General features: G+C 38.1%; 1 protein-coding gene across 4 annotated transcripts in view; it reads left to right on the top strand.

The window, feature by feature from the left end:
* Positions 1-25014, top strand: part of BCKDHB (branched chain keto acid dehydrogenase E1 subunit beta) — a 206941-nt gene that overhangs the window by 170353 nt on the left and 11574 nt on the right. The window contains exon 10 of one of the 4 annotated variants that reach the window (XM_036073140.2): positions 21784-21924. The exons of the other annotated variants lie outside the window; for them this stretch is intronic. Within the exon in view, the coding sequence (XP_035929033.1) occupies positions 21784-21909 (126 nt within the window). The 3' untranslated portion in view covers positions 21910-21924. Of the gene's footprint in view, positions 1-21783; positions 21925-25014 lie in introns of those variants that run through there. 4 annotated transcript variants of the gene reach the window in all.

Genomic DNA, 25014 nt, shown 5'->3' with positions numbered 1-25014 from the left:
CACTTCTTTCAAAGACAGCCATTGTTGTCTGAAAATGTTAACTTGAGTACTTTTTAGAAGGCTTTTGGAAAATAGAAGTTTTATATTTCAAATCCCTTATGGTGTTTTAGAAATTACAGCAAGCAGTAATTTTTTTCTTCTAAGATTCTCAACAACTCTTAAGGTAACAGACCAGTTCTCTACTGTGAAGCTTTAGAGGGTGAGGGAGTTAATTGGTGGTGTCATGATGTGATGCTATGTAAATATTTAACTCCTAAATTCCTTAGGTCTATTCGTCCTACCCCAACTCTGTTTTCAGAAATTTGAAGGAAGAAATGACATATTGCCGAAGCAGATCAGATATATAGTTATAGGGATTTGTAATCTTATTTCTGATTGACAGATGGAAACCAAATGCTCAATACCCGTTAAGAGTGAGGTATGACTTAGCATCATAGTTTTATGCAATTTGGTCAACAACTTCCTGAAGCTGGGATAGTAATTTAATGGGAAAAAAGTAAAAAATGGAACCAAACTAAAGATTGTTTTATATGAACACAAAGGAATGTTGGAAGGAAATAAAGTTTAGAAGAGAGTCTATAATTTGCTGGAGATAAGGAAGGCTATGGTAATAATAACTGATTAATTCAAAAGTAGTTACCATCCTGATGAGATTAAATACTCTGAATTACACTTGTAAAAATGTCAGGAGAGTATAAGAAAGCAGACATGTTAGCGGTGCTATGGTATTTTCATTGGTTCTTATAAGGGGCTTTTGGCAGATCTGGATTGTCATTGTTATCTTTGGTGGGGTGGAGATCAGTTGATATCTTTTATCATTCTGCATTTTGGATTTTGGATTTCTGGATCTGATTTAGTGGGCTTGCTAGAGAACAAGTAAAAAATGTTTTTGTTTTTGTTTTTTTGTTTTTTTTCTCTAAGGATCCCTACAAAATTCTGAATTTAATTTTGTAAATTTCAGTTAATTGTGTAGTTCTCACTTTCCTAGAAAAATAAAAATGAACCAAAATTGACCCAAGCAGAAAAAGAATTCAAATCTTCCCGTAGTATGAAAGAAATTGATCCAATAGCTTATTTTCCCTTAAAGACAACAGGCCCAATTGATAGTATAGCTAAGTTCTACCAGAGGTCAATGTTTTATATACTTCTAGACTAGCAACTGTTCTAGAGAATAGAAGAAAGAACCTGGCCTATCTAATTTCACAAAGTTAGTATAACTTCAAAACCAGACAAAGACAATCCAAGAGGAGAAAACTGTAGACCAATCTCATTCATACACTGAGATACAAAGTTCTTATAGCAAACTCAATCCAGAAATATTGAAGACCAAGTTGAAGTTATTCCAGGAATGGCAGATTGATTTAACTTTGGACAGTCTATTAATATAATTCATTATATTAGCTGACTAAAAGAAGAAAAACTAAAAACTCATCTCAATGAATGTAGAAAAAATATTCAGTAATTTTCAGCACCTGCTTATAATTAAAAGAAGGAAAAAATTCTTAGTAAATTAGTAATTTCCTTTACTTAGTAAAGGTTATCCATCAAGAACCTACAACAAACATTATATTTAATGGTAAATGTTGGAAGCGTTACTTTTAAAATCAGAAGCTAGCATACTCACTGTAACTAATTACATTTATTGTTGTACTAGATGTCCTAGGTAGCACAGTAAGACAAGAATAAGAATAGAAAATTTGTAAGAGCAGGAGAAAAGAAGAAAGAAGTGTCATTTATTGGTGGTGAATATGATTTTCTACATAGAAAATCCAACTTAACTCATATTACTTATTAGAATTAATTGGAGAATTTAACAGTGTTGCTATAGGTGAACCTCAAATACAAACTGAAAATACAATTTTTAAAGAAAATCAGTATCTATGGTAGCAATTACAGATATGTGACAATCTTTAAAAAATTATTTGAGATCTTTAATGGGAAAATTATAAAACTTATGAAATCAATTAAAAGACAATTTTTAAATGATTTTTTTAAAAGACTATGTTCATAGATAGGGAGATTGATTACAATAGTGAGTTGTGGTTTAATCTATAGATTCAGTCGAACTTCAAACAAAATCCAAACAGACTTTTTTCTTGAAAGCATCATTAGTTGATGCTAAAATGTTATAGAGAATAAGAGCCCTAAATACTCGTAATAGGAAGAACGAGATGAGGGAAAACTTCTGCTTCAAGCTGATGCAGAGGGAGCAGTGCACGTGCGGGTAATGTCGGCATCATGATGTTCCTCACGAGGCAGCACTCAGATACACAGCTCATGCCCTGCCACTCACCTGCGGGGCCGTGGGATCAGATCAAGTCCATGCAACTTGACTTGTGCTCCTGAAATGTTCCTTCTCTCTTACAGAACTGCCTTCAAGGATTAAATGAAAAGGAATATATAAATCACTAACACAGGGAAGGTTTTGGCTGACAGTAGTTCAGGGCAATGAGTGTAGGCCTGGACTGCCTGGATTCACAGAGCAGCCCAATCTGAGCTCCCTCCGCTTCAACGTCCTCATCTGGAAAATGAGGGAAATAACAGTTCTTTTTGCAAAGTGTTATTGTGAAGATTAAATGAATGTCTACATGTAAAACTAGTGGTACATTATAAGGTACACAGTACTCAGGAAGTAGTAGCTATTACTGTTCTTATGTCTTTACATGTTATGCTTTTTCTCAAAACGCTTTAATCAATGTGTCATCTTTTGACAACACCTCGCACTGGGTTTAATTCAGCGTTAACATGCTGGCGTTCAAAGGGTATGTATCGAAGTGAGAAAGACAACAAAAAGAATAGCAGGTTTATTTAACAAATGAATACTGAGTACCTACTGTAGGCTGGGTTTAAAGAGGAACGATCAGGCCGGAGATGCGGGTTTAGTGGAGAGAGCCATCTGTGAATGAACGTCATGATTATTGAGACATTGGTACAATGGTAGTACTTACACAGTGCAATCTAAACATGGAGAAAAGGTGCCTGAATGAACCTAAGGAAATCAGTCCACAAGACTCCTGAAGAATGAGATTTGAAGAATGAGTAAAGGTGTCCTGGGCACACAAGCAGATAAGCTGGGGCTGATATGACTGGAATTCCATTCATAGGAAGGAGGTATTTAATAACCTTTGTGGCAACAGGATGTGTGTTGATAGAAAGACACCATCAGACACCGATAAAGAATTTAGTTTCCTTAAGGGAAAATGATACAGAAACTTAGGGAAACAAATCCGGTGATGACACCACATGCTCTCACATGGAAGTATAACTTTGCATTTTCCTGTAGAGTCAGACAGCTGTGGATTGATACCAGGCATGAGCACTCCCTTTGCCTTTATTCTGACCCCAGCTTCCTCATGGAGATTCTCCTTCTGGAGACTGGCTCCAAGCCCACCTGCTAATCAAGAGCAAGTGGCGGGTACAAGTAAACCACAGCCCATTTCTGAATGGTGTTCACTGTGAGACCAAGGAGGTGAAGGTCACTTCAGAAGCATTGCTCATTAGGCCAAGTGCCCGCCCATCTGAGACCTGTTCATGAAATTTCTTCTCCACCCTTAGAGCAGAACTTGGGTTCTCAAGCCTCTCCTGTCATTTAAATTACATGACTAGCAGCTTATTCTGAGATTTGCTCCTCAGTCCTTCAACAGGTCTTCACCACCAGAGTTTCTTTTCCGAGAGGAGAAAAAGGCTTTCATTAAATAGTCTGGGTTTAGAACCGTTCTATTACACAATAGTTGTGTCTTCTTGGGAAAGTTATTTTCCGTTATAAATCTTAATTTCCATATCTGAAAAATGGAGATGTTCAGCCTAGCGTGCAGTGATTATATGCCATAATGGATGCAGAGTGCCTAGTACATTGCCAAATGCACAATAGGCAAGTAGTGAGTGATTTGTATTATTTTTTCCATAATCTAAAATCGGACCATATCCAATATTAAGTGTCTCTGTTCCCTCTCTGTCAGTGTTCTGTGCTTCGTGGTGCTAATGATTTCCTGTTACCTTTTTGTTCAGATGCATCCTCCATGAAAGAGCATGCGTCTCTTTTACAATTTCTGTAGAGTAAATTGAAACTTAAAAAGTCTCCAGATGTGTCCATTAATGTCTACAAAAATACCTTCTAGTGAAAAATATCAGTGTCACACAGAAAGGGTAACAAAACTACGAAGTATATAGAAATTTTAGAAAATTTATAAATTATTTGTGTCCACTTTTAGGCATATTCTGTTTTAACATGGAACGTGATCTAAATGTCCAAATTGACCTTTGTTAGCTCTCTAATATTTTAATGTTTTTTTTTGTTAAAATATTTCCTTATCATAAACCTATTGGTTATTTTCTGGTTTACTATTAAAAATAGAGATTATTGGCAGTAAATTTGAATACCAAGAATGCATTTACCTACTTAAACACTTTCTATAGCCACTTCAATTTTATTAAGGTATTTTTCATTGAAATATTTGCCTGTTGTATAACACTGAATTTTAGTTATTTTAGAAAGGAAGCAGTATTATCCTGTATTTTAACCTATTGTTTATTTCATCTATGAAATGTAGCTCATACTATTTCACTGGGATGATGTGAAGAGTAAATTCTTTAAAAATATGTAAAGCACCTACCACAATACCTGACCCGTAGTAGGAACAGAATCAATGACCACTTCATTCTCTTTCTTTTTTGTTTGCAACATAAGTTGGGGCATAAACTGGTCTGTAGAAGATTCTATAAGGAAAAATGCTTTACCAGTTGGAGCCTTTTAAATAGTAAAAATATCTGTTAGGGGAATCATTCCTATCAGGCAGGTTGTTGGACTGGAGTGACTTCTAAGGTTTCATTCATATTCTGTAATTTCAAGATTCTGAAGCAGTAAAAACAACTGGTAGACTTCGTTAGGTAGGACAGTCTCAAATTTAGGATAATTTACTTTGACAGTTAAATCCGAAAACAGATGTTAAAACATTTACAAACTTCAGTGAACTATTTTTTAATTGAGTGCCCAATCATCTTAAGAACTTAAGTCATACTTGATTACCTTAGATTTTCCTTGAATCATAGTGATTTAATTTGTATATGAAAAGTAATTCTAGTTTTGTATCATTCATTCTACAGCATAATATTCAGTGCAACTCAAACACAAACTGGCTGGTTTTTTTTTTTTCTTTTTCATTTTGCATCCGTGATTTTTCCGTACTACATGGTCATTATTCTAATTCTTTACAAGGATAAAAATATGCTTCTTTCCATCAGAACTTCCCAGCAACTGCTAGGTTCGTATTATATGATTATATGATGGGTAACAACATAAGCAAATGTGTTTGTGATGCCCGGTCTTCATTCAGTGTAACTTCACTCTTAATTAATGGAGAAAATTGTGAAATCAAGATGCTTCCCGCAGAGTTCTTAAAATAAAATGCTTCGTACCACTAACATTTGTCTTGTGATTTTTGCTTTCTTTGCCTAGAAGTACTGGCAAAAACGAGAGGAAAGTGGGCTTACTTGTTTTGATCTCTCGGTGGCTAGCTATTGTTTTCCTGCAGCCTGGGCATGGGTTTTGTTACAGAATGCTTTGTGGACTGCCTCCTCGTCTTCTACACAGACTGCTCTGACCTTGGATCACGATGGAGGGCAGAAACCATTTAGGAGCACTGAACAGCGTGGCTCTTATTCTGTTTGTTTTGAGACGTTCTGAATTGGCTCAAATCAGCCTTCCCAGAAGAGAAGCTCGGGGTGGGGTTTAGAATCAGAGCAGCGTTTCTCCAAGGGATGAAGAATTTATGCTATCAGCCTTTTACATTAGGTACTCTCTCTGGGCTTGCTCTAATGCTTTAAAAAGTTTTCCTTCCAATTCCTCTCAGGCTTCATTGAGCGGTCAGGGTCAGATGTGGCCTTCCTCTCTGCCTGGGCTTCTAACACAAACGTGGGGCCTCTGCAGTTTTTCCCTCATGGGGGCGGACTTGACTGAGAATATGAAGACCCCTGTATTAGTTTTCTATTGCTGCCACAACAAATTACCACAAACTCAGTGGCTTAAAACAACAAATTTATTATTTCATAGCTCTGTAGATCCGGATTTGACACATGTCTCACTGGGCTGAAATCAAGATGTTGGCAGGGCTGTGTTCGTTTCTGGAGGAGTCTCTAGGGGATCATCCTGGCCTTTTCCAGCCTCCAGAGGCTGGTTTCGTTCCTTGGCTCACGGCACTGCCTCCATCTTCAAAGCTAGCAGTGGTGCATCTTTCTGACTCCTCCTGTTGTCTTAGCGCCCTCTCTCTGACCGCAGCTGGGAAAGTTCTCCAAATTTCAGGATTCAGGTAATTAGATTGGCCCTCCCTGAATAATCCAGGGTACTATTCTCATCTCAGCATCCTTCATCCTAATCACTTCTGTAAAGTGCTTTTTGCCGCATAAGGTAACGTGTTCCCAGTGTCGGGGGATTAGAACAGGGGCATTTTTCAGGGCAATTACCACAATCCGCTTCCCCTTTTGGTCAGTGGGTTACACTAGTCCGGGGACCTGAGGGAGACCACCATCCCTCCTCTTCTTCACAGCAGGCCCAGGATATAGTCATTTTAGAAGCACAGAATCTAGTGCATAGACCAGGGCTTCTCAGCCTGTTTCCCTTCTGTTGAACAGACTGAGATTCTGGCTGTCTCTCCTTCTAATTCCCTGCAGGAGCTCTAGGTCTTGCTTTGAGAAGCTTTCTCCCCTGAGTCCTCAATATGCCAGTGTTCTGTTCTTCCTTTGACTTCTCCTCAGCTCCTTGCACATGGACGTGCTCTGTGCTCCCCGGAAATGGCAGGAAAATCCCAACAGTGCTGGGTGTTTAGGCAATAATCCAAAGCCCTATTACCCCCTACTTCTTCCCACTGAAGTTTTTCTCTATCAAGAGCAGGTTGGGGCTTCTGAAAGCAGACAAGAAATTTAATCACGTAATCATTCAAATGTGTAAGGCATAAGGGTAATCAGATAAAAAGCTTAGGCCCTTGCCCTCAGAAAGCTAACAGTCTACTACACAGACATGCAGTGTGATCATTGCCATCACAGGACGGACGGATGGATCTATGTGTACATTTATCATCTGTACACATGTGTGTGCGTTATAATGGTCTCTCTGGGGCATTCAGGGGCAGTTGTCCAAAGGCAGATGATAGTAGGACCATGTTAACCAGAGAAGTCTGCTGCTTTCGCCCTGTCCTTATGGAAAGAGCTATGCTTGTGGAATTTTTGATGTGGAAAAGAATTCTGTGTCACAACTTGTATTTTTCTTCTCTTTCTCAGCACTTGCTTTTAAAGAAAACCAGTCGGAATCAACATACCGGCTGACACCTTACCAAGAGTGTGGTCTTGCACAAATTTCTTATCTGTCTTCGCTTTTTCCATCAGTGGCATCCATCTAAATGGATCTAAATGCATTATTGTGAGGCTTGCGTGAGTTAATAATGTTAAGCTTTTAGAGCGGCCTACAACATACAGAAAACATTCAATGGTATCATCATGTATCACTGTCACCATGTATCATCATGATCTCTCTTGAATTACTCATCACTTCTCTGCCATCATAATATGGAACAAATGTCTTGATTCAAGCCAGCTTTTCTCTCTTATTTGTGGCTTAGGAGTTGCCTCTAGATGTGTAAGGAATCTCGAAGACCTCTGATTGCATTGCATAAGTGAAGCCATGTGAACACGATCTACAGACATGGAAGTGTGTTTATTTAGGTATAGGAATTGTTGGTTTCCCACAAGATAATTTATAGTGCTTAATTTAGATTAGGAAGATAGCTTGCAGTTTTCTTTGTTTGTAAATCTGGTGAGATAATATGGAGAATGATCATTTAAAAGAAACTAATTTTTGCTATGATTAAGCTATATAATTCTAGTCCTCAATCAATATGACCTTCAAAGTAGCTCCTTTAAAATATTAATAGAGTTGTAGAATCAGTTCTTTTTTGGAGTTGGGTTATCAGCCACATGTTATATTTGCTTATAAATCTTTAATGAAATAGGAAACATTATGCAAATGTTGCTAAATGTATATATGGCTACATTTAAAATGTACTAAATATGAGCACTTTCTAAATATGAGCAAAATGAAATCCAACTCCTACCAAAGTGAACATGTGTTTTTTTTAATAGAGAAAGCATGAATTCAACTTTCATAAAAGCATTATTAATAAGAATAAGTCCTTTTTTTCTACCATATGTGATAGAGTATGTTTACATTTTTAAATTTGCTTCATTAACTGCAGTATCATATTATGAATCGTAACAAATACATACTTACATTATTTTCTTCCAGCTTCTTGCTTTATAATATATGTAAACAAGTGTTTTCTTGTAACATTTATACATGTGCAACAATGACCATATTTTTGAAATGAAAAGCCTTCTCAGAGTTTTGGCCACTGAATAGATTAAGCCTTTGATAATCACACAAAAATGAGATGTTTCCCCACTATACCTGTGATATGCCCCCCCAAAAGGTTTAAAATTAATAAAAATCCAGTAAACATACCCAGTGACAGTATACCCCAGGATAGATTCTATTATGATCTAAGCAAGCTCATGTTATGAAAATGGTGACATTTTAACAGAAAAAGAATTAGACCATACGGTGTATCTAAAGCTAATGGCTTTCACTTCACATGCAACCCCTATCACTCTGGGTAGCAGCTGCCTAGTGTGTGTGTGGAGAAGGCTCCTGGGTTCAGAGACACAGAGCATCACCCTCACTTCTGCAGCGGGTCAGGGAGGTCAGCAGTGGATGAGGAGAGGCCCACGTTTTCCATACCCCAATCTGTTGAGTAACCTTTCCTGGAAAACCCTGTTTCTGTAGTCCTAACCTTTGTAAGGGAGGATTACCTGAGCAGGACATCTGTGGAATGGTCATGTAATTTTTTTTTTCCTTTTCATCATGATAAGTGTGGTCACCATCTGTCACCATACAATATTATTAAAATATTATTGACTATCTTCCCTGTGCTGTACTTTGCATCTCCATGACTTATTTATTTTATAACTGCAACTTTGTAGCTCTTAATGCCCATCGGCTATTTCACCATACCCCCCACCCACCTCCCTTCTGGCAAACACCAGTTTGTAAGAGTCTGGGGGTTTTTTTTGTTTGTTTGTTTATTCATTTGTTTTGACTTTTAGATTTCACATATAAGTGAAATCATATGGTATTTGTCTTTCTCTGTATCTGACTTATCTCACTTAGCATAGTACCCTCTAGGTCCATCCATGTTGTCACAGATGGAAAGATCTTATTCATTTTTATGGTTAATATTCCATTGTATATATACCCCACATCTTCTTCACGCATTCATCTCTCTATGGACACTTAGGTTGCTTCCATATCTTGGCTATTGTAAATAATGCTGTGGTAAACATAGGGGTGCATATAATCTTTTTGAATTAGTGTTTTAATTAATTAATTAAATTTTTTTTGATAGATACCCACTAGTGGAATTACTAGATCATATAGTATATCTATTTTTAATTTTTTGAGGAAACTCCATACTGTTTTACACATTGGCTGTACCAATTTGCATTCCCACCAACAGTGCACGAGGGTTCCTTTTTCTCCACATCCTCGCCAACACTTGTTGTTTCCTGTGTCTTTTTACTTTAGCCATTCTGACAGGTGTGAGGTGATATCTTACTGTGATTTTGATTTGCATTTCCCTGATGATTAGTGATGTTGGGCATTTTCTCATGTGTCTGTTGGCCATCTGTATGTCTTCTTTGAAAAAATGTCTATTCAGGTCCTTTGCCCCTTTTTAAATCAGATTGTTTGCTTTTTTGTGGGTGTAGAGTTATATGAGCTCTTTATATATTTTGGATATTAACCCCATATAAGATATCTTCTCCCATTCAGTACATTGCTTTTTGTTTTGTCAGTGGTTTCCTTCACTATGTAAAAGCTTTGTTTGCTTCTGCCTCCCTTGCGTGAGGAGGCTGATGTCTAGGATTATGACCTATGTTTTCTTGTGGGAGTTTTATGGTTTCGGGTTTCACATTTAGGTCTTTAATCCATTTTGAGATTATTTTTATGTATGGTGTAAGAAAGTATTCCAGTTTCATTCTTTTGCATGTAGCTGTCCAGTTTTCCCTACACTATTTATTTATTTATTAAGATTTTATTTATTTATTTATTTATTTGACAGAGAGAGACACAGCGAGAGAGAGAGCACAAGCGGGTGGGAGTGGGAGAGGGAGAAGCAGGCTTCCCGCCGAGCAGGGAGCCCGATGCAGGGCTCGATCCCAGGACTCTGGGATCATGACCTGAGCCGAAGGCAGACGCGTAACGACTGAGCCACCAAGGCGCCCCTTCCCTACAATATTTATTGAAAAGACTATCTTTTCCCCATTTATATTCTTGCCTCCTTTGTCATAGATTAATTCACCATATAAGTGTAGGTTTATTTCTGGGATCTCTATCCGGTTCCATTGATCTATGTGTCTGTTTTTTATTTTTTTATTTTTGCCAGTACCATACTGTTTTGATTACTATATCTTTGTAGATTGCTTTGGCTCTTTGAGGTCTTTTGTGGTTTCATACAAATTTTAGAATTATTTGTTCTAGTTCTGTGAAAAATGCTGTTGGTATTTTAACAAGGATTGCATTGAATCTGTAGATTGGTTTGCGTAGTATGGACATTTTAACAATGTTAATTCTCCCAATCCATGAGCATGGTATGTCTTTCCATATGTTTGTGTTATCTTCACTTTCTTTTATTAGTGTCTTATAGTTTTCAGAGTACAGGTATTTCACCTCCTTGGTTAAATTTATTCCCAGGTACTTTATTCTTTTTGGTACAATTGTAAAGGGAATTGTTTTCTTAATTTGTCTTTCTGCTATTTCATTATTAGTTTCTAGAAAATGCTAGATTACTATATATTAATTTTGTATTTTGCAACTTTACTGAATTCATTTTTTTTTTTAAAGATTTTATTTATTTGACAGAGAAAGACACAGCGAGAGAGGGAACACAAGCAGGGGGAGTGGGAGAGGGAGAAGCAGGCTTCCTGCCGAGCAGGGAGCCTGATGCGGGGCTCAATCCCAGGACGCTGGGATCATGACCTGAGCCGAAGGCAGACGCTTAACGCCTGAGCCACCCAGGCACCCCTGAATTCATTTATTCTAATAGTTTTTTTTTGGTGGAGTCTGTAGAGTTTTCTATCATGTCGTCTGTAAATACTGACAGTTTTACTTCCCCCTTACCAATTTGGATGCCTTTTATTTCTTGTGTGACTGCTGCAGTTAAAACTTCTAGTCCTAATGTGGGAACTTGATAAGGGTTGTATCCAATACTTAGCTCTTTTGAAACCTAAAAATGTTTATATTTTCATTAACATGACTGTAACTTACTGAATCCTCAGAAACTTTCAGAGAACTCCAGTTTGCCTAAATTTTTAAAAAGGAGCACTTAAATGAGGAGTAATTCTTTACCCTGACATATTATCATCTTTAATGTATTTCAACTAATATGAAACAGGAAAATAATATCTCATACTCTTGAGAGCTATAGTATTCAGAGTAATCAAAATATAAAATGTTCCTTTCCTGATTTTCCATTTCTCTGTACCCCCAGTTACATTTTGTAAAATATAAACAATTATATGTGAGATCTCCAGTAGGAAAGATATGATCTGAAATCAAATGTATTTTCTCATTTTAAAATGTATATTGTAGTATTTTGGTGAAGATCAAATGTTAAATGAGCTCAGCAGATTTTTACCTGGAGTCTACCACATGTGCTAGGCAGTAGAGAGGCAATGATAAGTAGATATGGTACCTGCCTCCAGGGAGCATTCACTTAAGAGGAGAGATGCTCTAATTTGTGTCATCACTATATAGATTCTATAGAGCATATAATACATACATTTTTTAGCAGCTAAGAGGTGAGTACTTATTCAGAAGAGTGCCATCATTTCTCCTTTATTTACTATGAAGCTGTCATTTTTCAAGTGCATGGAAGCCAGCTGGTGATGTTTGTGTTCTAAACAAAAATGAATTCATTAGGAACCGGGATCTGTTTAGCCACCTTGAGTTAGATGGGCCTTTGGCATAGTGACTTGTGGTTGTTTGGAAATGGAAAGTAGAGCTACTGGGAAATAGATTTACAAGGGGAAGACTTTAAAGTTGCAGAAATAGCATGAATCAAGAAGAGTATAAAATTATAGTTTGTCCATCATCACTAGTAAACATTTATGGAAAATCCCCAGAATGACTGGCTCTAGATTTTACATTTTAGGTTAAACTTGCCTTTGCCTTCTGTTCTTGCTATCCTATAATTGCCCAAAATGTTCTCTGTCAATCTGCCTAATGACTTTTTAAAAATACAGTCTGGTGTGTGTGGGCGGTTTAAAAAAATTTTTTAAACTAATTTCGGTGGATTCATAACAATGTAGAAAACAGCATAACAATTAAGAACTCAGGCTCTGGAATTGGACAGAGCTGCTTTCAAATACTGTTTCTGGTACATGCCAACTGGACTAGTGACCTGCCCCTAAACCTCAGTTTCCTCATCTCTAAAATGGGGATAAAGAAGCTTCTTTCCTCTCATAGGGCTCATGAGGAATAATAACATAATCCAAGTCATGCTTAATACTGGCACCCGGGTGTATGCTCAGTAGGTGTTGGCTATCTATTTGTGATAATATTATTAGTGTTATTTCAGTTACAGGAAGACACCTTCTTAATTTGTATTCTGCTTTTGAAGTATGATCTTTTGAAGTATTATGTTACTTGTGAACACAAAATACAAATTGACCTTTGTTTTTTTTTTTTTAATGATCATCTCTGTCTCAGAAAACGCAGCGAGAAGAAAGAAATTCTGCTATCTCAGATTCTCTTTTAACATACACATCACCTCCCCACACAAACAAACTTTAAGGCACTAAAACATCCTAAGAGTTTTTCTGAATCCGTTTAATAAGTGGGTTTACACAGTATATAGACCCATTTCAAACTGTTCTGGGGGAGAGGGATTTATGGACAATTTTGTTTACGGCAATTTCTCTCTTTTCCCTTTAGTATTTTCCTAACATATACTTTCTCAAACAGTACTGTTTCCCTTAAAATTCTCACACTTTAGCTATCCTAACTCACATATTCCTACAGCTCTTCTCTGCACATGGATTTTCTTCTTCTCTTTTTCCAATGGATTTTTAGTGAGAAGAATATTACTTCTCCTCTTCGGTGACTATTTTCTACGAGTTCAGCTTCAGGTAGAAACAACTGAGAAAAACTTCATCGACTCCAGTGATTCAGAGGTCATTTGTAGCAACGGCCTAGTAGAGCAGTGGTTCTCAACCCTGGTTGGCTGTACGGTAGACTCTTCTGTTTTGATTTTTAAGATTTTATTTATTTATTTGACAGAGACACAGAGAGAGAGGGAACACAAGCAGGGGAAGCGGGAGAGGGAGAAGCAGGCCTCCTGTGGAGGAGGGAGCCCGATGCGGGGCTCTATCCCAGGACCCCGGGATCATGACCTGAGCCGAAGGCAGATGCTTAACGACTGAGCCACCTAGGCGCCCCGAATCTTCTACTGTTTTTAAAACTCCTGGTAATCTGACTGTACCTCAGATAATTAAATCAGAGCCTTTGGGAGTTGGGACTGAGACATCAATTCTAAAGCTCTTCAAATGATTTTAATGTGCAATCAGTCAGGTGTAAGCCCTACTCTGGGAGAGCATTATGTAAGACACAATTAGATTAGAATCATTGCAGGAATGAGTGACAGGACAAGAAACCAAAACAGGAGATGTGGACTACCATTTGGTGAAGTTTTCATGGTTTGAAGGAAGAAGAGAGGTGGGACTGTACCTCGAGGGGCTGTAACTTGCACATATCGGTAACAACATACTAGTATATATGTGTTAGCATACATAGCAGGAGGCTCAGCCGGTCCCTTAGGGCCGTGACTCAACAATGTAGGGGGCAGGGATGAACCTGCAGTTCACAGAACTTCTAGGTCATTTTAATACACCCGTCCTTTCCCCACTACCCTCCCTGCCCTCCCCGTCCTTCTCTCTCCATCCCCCAGCCCCTGCCTGTGGTCACCCTCTCCTTTTCCTTCTTAAGTCAAGTGGGAGGGGGCTGGGTATCAAACGTTTGATCTCAGAGCTGACTTCTTTCCTCGTCGCCTCCTGGCTCTAGCAGGTCCAAGTAAGAGTTCTAGATTCACCCTCATTAGTCCAGAAAGGTCCTGTTTCCTGAACCAGAGACTCTGAAGTCAGGAGAACGGACTATGCCAATTTGCTTAGTCAGTGGAGGCCCATCCTTGAACTGGGGAAAGTGTCAGCTTCCCCCAAAACACAGGGGAGAGAGACAGAAGAAGAAGAATGGATATCTGAAGGAAAATCTGGGTACTCTTGGAAGCAGGGAAGATGGGAATGGATGCTGGGCAGCCAGTACCGGCCACTACATATAAAGTCATAGTGATGCAATATAGTGAATTATTTTACATTCGTAAATTTTTGATACTTTTAATGGGTACATTTTGAATGGCATACAGAAAATGCTATAGCGATGGTATTTCTCTGAGCATCAGGTATTTCAGGGAAAAATATTTCTGTGATAGTTTAGAATATAATATGATAAATATCAAATAATAATTTCCTACATCAAAATGGTTTATTTACATAAACACGATAGCATATGCCAGTCTGTAACATGTGTTACTGATTCTTGTGGAAACTCTCATTACTTCACAACATTATTATTGTGGCAGAATCTAGCCTTCCGTCATTGTATTTCTGGAGATTATCAGGCAAACACATTGCTGCCCGTTTTCTGGTTACTATTTAATAGAAAAATGTGGTTCCTGGGTATATATATCATTTTAAGATTCTGCAAACTCTGCCTAGAAAATGGAACAAATACTAATAAGAGCTTGACAAAGGGCTGGCAAAACCTTCTACAAAATGGCATTAACAGGTGAAATAAAAGAAGGTTGTTAGAGGTCTAAAGACTGTTTAATCATAACCATCAGTCTTAGAACTGTTTTGTGTTTAGTTGTAATTGACACAGGCTAGGTTGATCTATTTAATGGTGTCAATAATGTTCTTAGGAAATGTTTGGTATCCCCAAGCAGTTTCTTAACAGGAGAGTGACCAGAAAACTACTTGCTAGTTTCTGGAAGTTTAAATTGTCCGACTTCAATCACCTCTCTTCAGTTTGGGATTAAAATCTGGGACTAAAAATACTCGAGGAAAAAACCCTGTAACTTCATTCCAATTATGAGAGAATCATCAGACAAATCCCGATTGAGGGACATTTTACAGAATACCCGACCAGTACTCCTTAAAACTGTCAAGGTCATCAAACACAAGGAAGGTCTGAAAAACAGTCACAGCCAAGGAGATCCTAATGAAACAAGAGGACAAAATATAACGTAGAACCCTGGAGTGGAAAAAGGACATTGGCGGAAAATTGAGGAAATATGAATAACGAGTAGACTTTAGTTAATAATAATGTATCAGCATTGGTTTGTTAATTGTGACAAATGTACCATTACTAATGTGAGATGTTTGTAATAGTGGAAACTGAGCATGGGCATATGAGAATTCTGTACTATCTTCCTCATTTTTCTGTAAATGTAAAATTATCTTTAAAGTTATTTTTTAAATTTTGGGAACACATTTTTGCAGAAAAGACTTTCCACCACGAGGTAACAGCAGCAGAGCCTCAAGCTACAGCTTGACTAACGCCAGAAGTCCTGTGTTCTTTGGGGTCCTCTGTGTAGTCACTGAGGCTGGAGTGCCCCTTAGATTTGGCGTTTGGACTTCTTCTGGGTCTATGACCTCCTTTCTGTCTGTCTGTCTGTCTGTTTCACTATCACGTAGTATAGGTTAAGAAACAAGGAAACTAATATCCCCTGTATGCCAAACACGTACTGGACTTCACTAAAATTAAACACATCCAATTTTTAGAAGCCTGTGGAATAGATCTACCATTTCCACAAATGAGAACAACTGAGATTCAGAAGACTAATTTGCCCAGAGTCAGATGCTTCCTCACAGACTCCACATAAGAGCCTAGTTATTACTTCATTTCTAGGCCTTTCTACCTCCTTACATCTATGCCTTCTTTCTTATGCAGAGAGCACATCGGCAAGACATTTTTTTTTAGCCTACACCTTTAAAAAGAAAACCTTTTAAATAAGTTTTTGAATGATCATAGGCACTCAGGAAGTTGCAAAAATAGTACTCACAGCCCTGTGTACCCTTCACCGACGAGCTTCTCTCCATGATGACATCTACATCTCTAGTATGATATCGAAACCAGGAAATGGACATTGGTACAATGCTGTTAACTAGACTATAGAACTTTTCACCATTTATTCAACCCATAATCGTGCATGCACACGAGCAGTTCTATGCAGTTTTATCCCACGTATAGACTTGAATAGACACCACCACAATCAAGACACAGAATTGTTCCATCATGATACCTTTTTATATTTGCTCCCTCTGCCATCTCCAATCCGCTGGCAACCACTAATCTGCTCTCCGTTTCTATAGTTTTGTCATTTCAACAATGTTTATGTGTATGGGATTTTTTTGAAATTTGACATTTTTCACTAAGCATAATGCCTTTGAATTCCATCCAGGTTGTTGTGTATATGAATAGCTAGTTCCTCTTTATTACTGATTAGTTTTTCATGGTGTGTATGAATATACCACAGTTTTTTAACCAGTTCCCCATTGAAAGACAGCTGAGTTGTTTTCAGTTTTTGCTGTTATGAAAAAGTTGTGAATACGTGTGTGTACGTTTTTGTGTGGCTATGTTTTCACTTCTGTGGGATAAATGCCCAAGAGTATGATTGCTGGGTCAGATGGTATCAGTGCATGTTTAGTTTTATAAGAAATTGCCAAGCCGTTTTCCAGAGCGGCTGGTCCATTTTACATTCCCTCCACTGGTGTACGAGTGATCACATTCTCACCTGTGTTTGGTGTTGCCACTGTCTTTGTTTTTATTGCAAAAAGTGTGTAGTGATAGTTCATTGTAGTCTTAATTTTCATTTCCCCAATAGCTAATGTGTTGACAGTTTTTCCATGTATTTATTTGGCATCTATCTCCTCTTAAATGAAATGTCTGTCCTGTGTTTTGCCCACTTTCTGATTGGATCATTTCTTTGTTTACTGATGAGTTTTGAGAGTTGTTTACATATCCTGTGATATAAGACCTCTGCTAGATAAGTGATTTGCAGAAATTTGCTTCCAGTCTGTCCTATGCCTACTTTTGCTAAATCTAACATTTTATCCTGTCCTAGAGGTTCTGATCTTCCCTTGAGGAGATGCTCCTGCCTTTTAACCCCAGGAAACCTATTCTTATGCATTTCATCGTGAAAGAAGATTTTGTCCAACTTCTGGGTTTTTGTTACAAATGGAAGAGTGTTTTCCCCACCCTCTCTGCACTTCTTATTCAAGAGATTCTGAAACTTCTCTTTGATGATATCTTTCCCACCCATTTTGTTAATGGTGATAAGATTGTTTTCACCAAAATGGCCACCTCTCCTGTACTTTTGATCCCCTTCCTATGGAGTTAGCCCCCTTTGGTGTTTATTCTTAAACCAAATCATTTTGTGACTTCTTAAGGTCCTTGGGGTTTCTTTTGTTTTCTTCCTTTTGTTTTGTTTGTTTGTTTTGTTTTGGCTCTGGCCATCTATATTTTATTATCTTTTTTTTTTTTTTTTTTGGCCATTCAATTGTTGAAATGGTCACCTACCAACCTTGAGTCTAAGCTTTGTCAAGAATTCAGGGCTGAATTTCTTTTTGTTCAAAATCTGTTGGCTTCTGTTTTCAGTACTGAAGGGTAAATGACTCTCAAGCCCTTGCCTTTCTCCCTGTCCGAAAGATGTAAAGATAAGCGAAAACTGGAATTTTCCAAGTAAACCTCTACTGAGTGAGTACCCGCCATGTGCCAGACATTGTATGCTAGGACGCCTTCTATTGAAGGGATTCAGGAAGGGCATTTACTCTTTCAGTGACTGGAGTTCTATTTCCCTTATTATCATGCTGATCAGTGTACCCTGGCAGGGAGTGAGGATGATTAAGAAAAGCTAGAGCCACACTGTCTTGTCACTTACCTAGTTGATAACAGAATCAGGACAAGGACCCAAGTCTTCTACTTTGCAGTACAATATTAGTCCGAAAACCAAAGAAGCTGAGAAGTTTTGTCATTCTTTTTCACAAAGAGAACATTTTTTCACAAAACAAAAAGCTAATGGGCATTAAACTTTCTAAGATTCCAAATAATAATTCCAAATAATAGAATTTTCAAATAATCAGAATTTTTATAAATCAAAATTAAGATAAATGCTAAGCAAAACCAAATATACCCTTCTCAATGTTGTATGATTGGGCGCATGGAACACTTTCTAAATATATTTTGCCTTCATTTTTATATTACATCACAACCACCCCAGGTTGCTAGGTAGCAACATTAATATGGGCTAGATCAGAATTTCCTATAGCTTTGGTGACAGGAAAGCCAGAAAGGACATGAAGGAGGGGGAAGGTTTTTCTTTACTGCCCCTACATGGAATACATGAAAATCTGTTTCTCTCTGCAGTGGATTCCAAATCCTTGCCAAAGGAACAATAGATAACATTTATAAAAATATGATCTCCATGCATGTTGTTAGGCCATTTTGAGTCTTTTTCTGTAATAATACATAACCATAAAAAACCACTGAGAGAGATGCAGAGATAAGAAATAGGGAGAGGAAGTCAGTAGTGTGAGTAAATGGGAAATTGATTATTATCGCTAAGGAACTAGATATGGTAGTAAATCTATTGAATTACTAGAAGAGAAAAGGTGTTTGAATATTAGCCAAGAAGGGATTCCAGTTAACCACAAAGTATAGTAAAGTACTTCTAGCACTGAAATGCCCTGTTTTTATTTTCCTCAGAAGTGGGCATTTCAGTGTTGATCCTTAGAAAGTTTTCTACTGAATGAAGTGATAATTTCCCCAAAATTACACCGCCCAAATGATCTGTGTATATTGTGTACTTTGACTTAGTACCTTCATCCCTATATTGTTTTGGGTCACTGGGTCTCATTATCGGCAACTCCAGCCTTCATCTCTGATGATGTTTCTGATTTGTTGCAAGTGAACCCTGAGTTTACCTGGAGAATCTTACAAATCTCTGTAGCTACTCTTGTATGTACTCGGTAAAGTATAGATATGTGAAATATCAAAACCATATGTTACCGTCTTCCTGCCAGGGCTGGTCTGTTGCCCACCTGGCCATCTGGTTGCCCACCCCCCTCCCTCACCCCATTGTTCCTCCTTCCGTGTGCACCCTCCCCCTCCTCCTGTGCTACAGTCCCGCCAGCTTTCTCTCTCCATCTCTGGATCCCACCAGGCTCTTCTCTGCCTCCAGGCTTTGGTATTTGTTGTGTGACCTGGAAGGCATGCTTCTACCTGGTTCTTGGCAGAGCTGGTTACTCATGGTTTTCGAACGCTACCTCCTCAGAAAACCCCTTCCCTGAGCCCTCTGGGTAACTTGGAGCTCTAGCTCCCCGTTATTACCTAGTGCAGACCCCTGCATACTTCCTTTCTAGCATGTCCTCATACCTATTTCCCCCACTAGAATATAAAACTCTGAAGGTAGGGACATAATCGGCTCTGGAGTATTTGATGAATGGTTGAACACATGGATTTTAGAATCAACATCAAGGTCCTGAAGGCCTCCTGGAAAAGGGCATTTGAGCTGACTTTGGAAAGTGGACTATGTGAAGATAGCAAGGGAATAGAAAAATCCGAGAGTTGAAGAGAGAGAGAGGTTTGTGTAAAGGCAGTCTTCTAAAAATGGTAAGCTTGTGAATGGAGGTGAGCCTGTGCACGTCTGTACTGGGCTGGGAGGGAAATAGGGATAAATAAAGAATAAGCTTTGGGGAGCCAGGGAAAGCTCTTAACTAGGGGAGGGCATGATCACAATAAATAGTGTGGCGTCTGGTAGATGAGTAAGACGGTGTTCGGTAATTGCTAAGGAGTGAAAATGTCCACACCCCAGCTCCTGTCTTGTTGATTTTTTTGCCTCATCAGTGACTAAGCTCATTAATGCCCCAGAGTGAAACAGTATAAGTAGAAACTGGAACCGTTTGGTTAGCAGAGATCTCCTGAGCCCTACCCTGCATCGGGCACTGTACCTCCAAGGCAACGGAGCTGCGCAAAGCAGTGTGCGCGATGGTTTGTAGTGTTGGTTTTTGCACACCTGACGTGGGGCACAACTGAAGAGACTTAGCTCTTGAAACTGGGGTCAGTGAAGACAGAGCTGGCAACCGTGTTAGCTCCTTAAATTGGAGGGAGATGTTTCATTTAATCAATGTAATCAGCTTATTTATTACCCTGCACGGTCATAATTACATATCGGGAAATAACCACAGATAAGAACTACAACCGTTCCAATGTGTGCTGCTTTTAAGAAACTCCAAGGGCTGGCTGGAAGCGTATGTTCTTCTCATGTCAGTTTTGCTTCCTATATGTCATTTGCTCCCTGGAGACCGATTCCCTTCTTCTGCCTGGACCTCCGCACATAACCCATTCCAGCTGTAACATCCTTAGATTGTTTATGTCACCAATTTTACCTTGTTTTGAAACTGAACTGGGGCACAATGGCTGATTTCCTTGTTTTTGCATTTATTGACAAAGCTGAATTTCAGTGAAACCGTTCAGTCAGCAAACATAGTTTGTTTTGCACAAAAAGTGGTATATTTCAGTCTTGAAGCTAGTTCCTATCATTGTGGCCATAGAAAAGGAAACCATTTTTTTTTTTTAAGAGAATATTAGTGTTCAGAGCTGTTGCTTATTGATAGGGAGAGGGTCGTTGCCATAGCGACCTAACAGCCTCTGGAGGGAATTCGGTCATGGCCTTAAGCATCCGGCAACCCACCCAGTTTGGAGAGCCCCTCTGGAAAGAATTTCCTTCCTTGGAAATTATTTGAGTTACTGAAATAAAAATCATTTAATTTCTGTAACTCAGATATGCCCATAGGTTTGTTTTGCACACTTACCGACTGTCATTAAAAGAGAAGCATTTATAATAAATACAGTATATGTGATTTTCTTCAGGAACGAGGCTAAATATATTGCATATCAATTGTCCCATAAACACGTTCTCAAACTCACAAGGCTACTTTTGACTTTTTTCACATGAGGAATAAAGCTTGAAAACCAATTCAACAAGATGCTGACCGAATGTTATTTATCACTGTTTGGGGTTTTCAGAGTTTCGGTGAATATTCGTAGGTGGAAGAAACTCTCATGACATATAGAAATCTGTTCAAGCTGTGCTGGGTGAAAATACTCATATATAATACTCGTCTAACAGAAACATAAACCTGCAATCGGTAGTTCTGAATCCGAAGTTGCTCTCAGGGCTGACTGATGTGTGAACACTGTATCTACAGGACCAAGACTGCACATTTGCTCTGCAGCTGTGTTTAATGGTTATCAGTTTGGCACGCAGCGTGATTGTTTTGGAGGGAGAATAGACACTTCAGATCCCTTTTGGCAATTCTGAAGTAACTGAAGTACCTACTGCTGAAGTGCATCATACAAACTTAATTAGATTTGCTACATAATTAGCATTTGAGAAAACCTAAGGAAAATCCTTGTGGGTTGGTGATTTGTTATGTCGGACATACAAGCATGCTCATTCGGAGGACTGGGAATTGAAAACGATGAAATGTTAATGCATCATAACCCAGATAAATTATATACTTATATAATTTTTTAATCGAGCTTTCCAATGCGATATTTTCTTACAGATGTCTGAAGTTCTTGTCACAGACCACCGGGACCTGTCGGTTCCATGCATAGGGACGGACCCATCCGCACACAGCCGTGCCCACTTGGTGGCACTTCTATGTGTGCAACTAGCTTTACACCTATAATGAGAGCCCACAGCTATAACATCCTAGTGCCGGCTGTGGAGCCTGGGCCAATAACCACTAATTGAAGCCAGTGAGTAGAGTCTGAGACAGGAGACCCCATACCGCACTTACATTTACATTTTAATTTCAGATTAATTTAATTGCAGTGTCTTGTCTGTTGTCTGTCGTTTTAATTGCAAAAAAAAAAAAAAGAATTTAATTTTATTCTCAAAAGACATTTCTTTAAGTACTCCAGGAATTTTCTTCTGTTGTTTTAGAGCTCTACAAAGTGAGTTGACCGTGGAGAATAGCTATAAAATATTTACTGCAAAGAGAGGATTAAATTTCATATTCCAATTTAAGTTAAGGCTAGGATAAAACTTGTAACCCACGTGTATTTGAAATATTTTCCTATTCTATCAAAAAGCTATCATATTCTTATCAAATTACTTAGCTTATTAAGTTAAATCTAGATTTTCCCATAGATAAGGAAATGAAAGGAGGCAAGTTTCATTTCCTGGTGAAGCACTGAACTGATTTTCTTGACCCTTACGGTGGAAGCAACTTTAAACTTACAGCCCACCATTGGTTGAACATCCAGTTTTTTTCTCAGAATTAAAAATCAGCTTCAGAACTCAAAGTGGCAGTTTATGCCCTGCACTCAAGCAAGCCCATAGTAGAAACAAGTTCCACTCATGTCCTTCCTTCCCCTCATTTTCCCATCTTCTCCCCAACAAACATCTGAAAGAAACCAAACCTATAAACCCACGCTGAACCTACTGTAACTCTAGAGACCCATTTCTTCCCTGATGACCACCGCCCCCCAAAGACACTAAACTGCTAAGCCTTTTATTAAAAAGTATATATTGATCAGGACTTGCATCAACAAGTAGGCAATTCCACCAGTTTCTCTTTCACAGGTGTAATGGTAGCACGAAATACAAATTTTGCCTTCTATCCAAGCCAAACTCTCCTGCCCACTTTTAAATCCAAAGCCCTGTAGAGTGCACCCAAGAGTAAGTGGGCGAGCTGGTTCACATACCAACAGAGCTGTGTGCACCTGTGCGATCTTGGCCACCTCACTTAACCTCTGCCAGCCTCCTTTCACTTGTCACCACCCCATGGAGTTGCTGAAAGGATTGAGACTATATAAACAATCGTGCTTGTTTATTATTAAGTAAGAAAATCTCTTTGGTTACTAGTTGGTGTCTGGCTGTTTGTTCTCTGTACGTGTGTACCTGTCCCTTTTTCTGAAGTGATAGGCATATGAATGAATACATTTCTTTTCCTGTAGCCTCCATGTTGTGTGCCAGGATATTCACCAGGATTTGTTGATTAAACATAGAATTATTTGTTTGTGTCCATGCGTGCTTATGCACATCCTTGTCTGTGGTATATGACCAATAGGGAAACTCCTGTGATCTCGGGTGGGGGGTGCGGGTTGCAATCTGTGCTGTGTGTTTAACCTGATTCCTAATTGAGGGACCTGATTGAATTTTTGTAGAGTTCATCCTCAAATAAGTAGATAAAAAATAGTAAGTCAATGCTTTGGTCCATCTAAATAAATTGTGTGAACATCACCCTTTTATAGAAACTACATAAATTTAATTCATCTAAAAACAGTACCTTTGGCATTTTTAATATTATATTTTTGCACTTAACTATAAAAGTATCCAAAACCAGGTCCTAGTTATTGTTAAACCACCTTTCACTAGTGTATCTATAGTTTTATCAGGCTTATTAGAAATTTGTCCACAGCATGCAATATAGACTTTGTGAGAATTAGGTTCATCTTATCAGCACATGTATTTACCCAATTATGGGCATTAAAAAGGAGGCACATGTATTTTATCCTCTAATTATGAAATATCTCTTGATTCTGGAAATTCTGAAAATGTGTATATGCAAATACATAGACATTTAATCTGTGAAGCTTCTTTGTAAGAAATGTTAACCAGCTGTAAAGGTAGAAACATAGATATGTAAATGCAGCAAAGAGGAAAATATATTTTGGGTTCTGCATTATATTTTAATTGGACACGGACAATAATTACAAGTGCTAGATTTGTTGAATGAAAAGGTTAAACTCCCTGTATTAGTAAAAGTCATCTGCATGTAAATAATGAGAGCACTAACAAGCCTTTTCTTACTTAGGTCAGAGATTCCTGCCAAAAACTTGTTTGCTTTGTAAATTAGTTCAATTATTAAAGCTTGGGAGTGCTGCTACTGCTGGGATCCAATTAACAAATTTTTGAATACATCTCCCTGATAATTGATGATAGCCTTAGAACATTTATTTCTGCTGTGCTTTTCTTGATAAAAATTGTAGTGATCTAGTGACCAGAATTAAATTGCTGAAAAACAACTTGGTCTGATTTATTCATTCAGCAAAACCAAGCTTAAAGGCTGTGTTGCTATGACACCCAAGATTAACTTTAAAAAAAAAAAGTGTGTTTAATTTCAGTAAAAACACTGACACATCTCTTTTGGCATTATGTAGATAAAATAAAGTTGACCTTTTCCCTTTCCCTTGCCTTTTTTACAGTTAGCGATTTAGCATTTAGTTTTTACATTTAGCATTTAAACATAAAGTAAACATAAAGTAGAAATTTGACATATCTAAAGAGAAGAAAAAAACAATAACAAAAAACAAACTTTGTATGGTAACAAGAGATCATTCATACAATAGCAGATATTTTAGCCATCATTTCTTTATCCAGCTTCTCAAACTTTTTAGGAAGAAGGTGCCAGATAGGGGGAAATCACTTTTTCTAGTACTTTCGTTTTGTGACCAGTCTTGAAACTTAAAATCAGGTTGCAGAATGGGGACAGTGACAAATCCTAATAGAAATTTTCCTAGCTCAGGTTCAGTTTCCCAAATTCTAAAGGAATATATTTTCTGTGTCACGAGACAAAAGAATCCTCAGTTTGCTTCAGCCAGGATTAATTTCTGCCTTCCAAGCACCATTTGGTGGTATGAGAATGCTATAGGAATAATTTTATGGAAAAAAAAAACAATCAGAAAAACTGAATGCTTTGTCAGATCGTTGAAAGTTGCTTAATAGGAGTATCTGAAGCTTCCTGCTGCCAAACAAAAGCAAGAATCCTACCTGACCGAGAGCGGTT

The sequence above is a fragment of the Halichoerus grypus genome, chromosome 9 (assembly GCF_964656455.1).
Source record: "Halichoerus grypus chromosome 9, mHalGry1.hap1.1, whole genome shotgun sequence".
In the NCBI taxonomy this organism is placed as follows: domain Eukaryota; kingdom Metazoa; phylum Chordata; class Mammalia; order Carnivora; family Phocidae; genus Halichoerus; species Halichoerus grypus.
The sequence above is the reverse complement of the archived record's forward strand: the minus strand, read 5'-3'. Positions and strand labels throughout refer to the sequence as shown.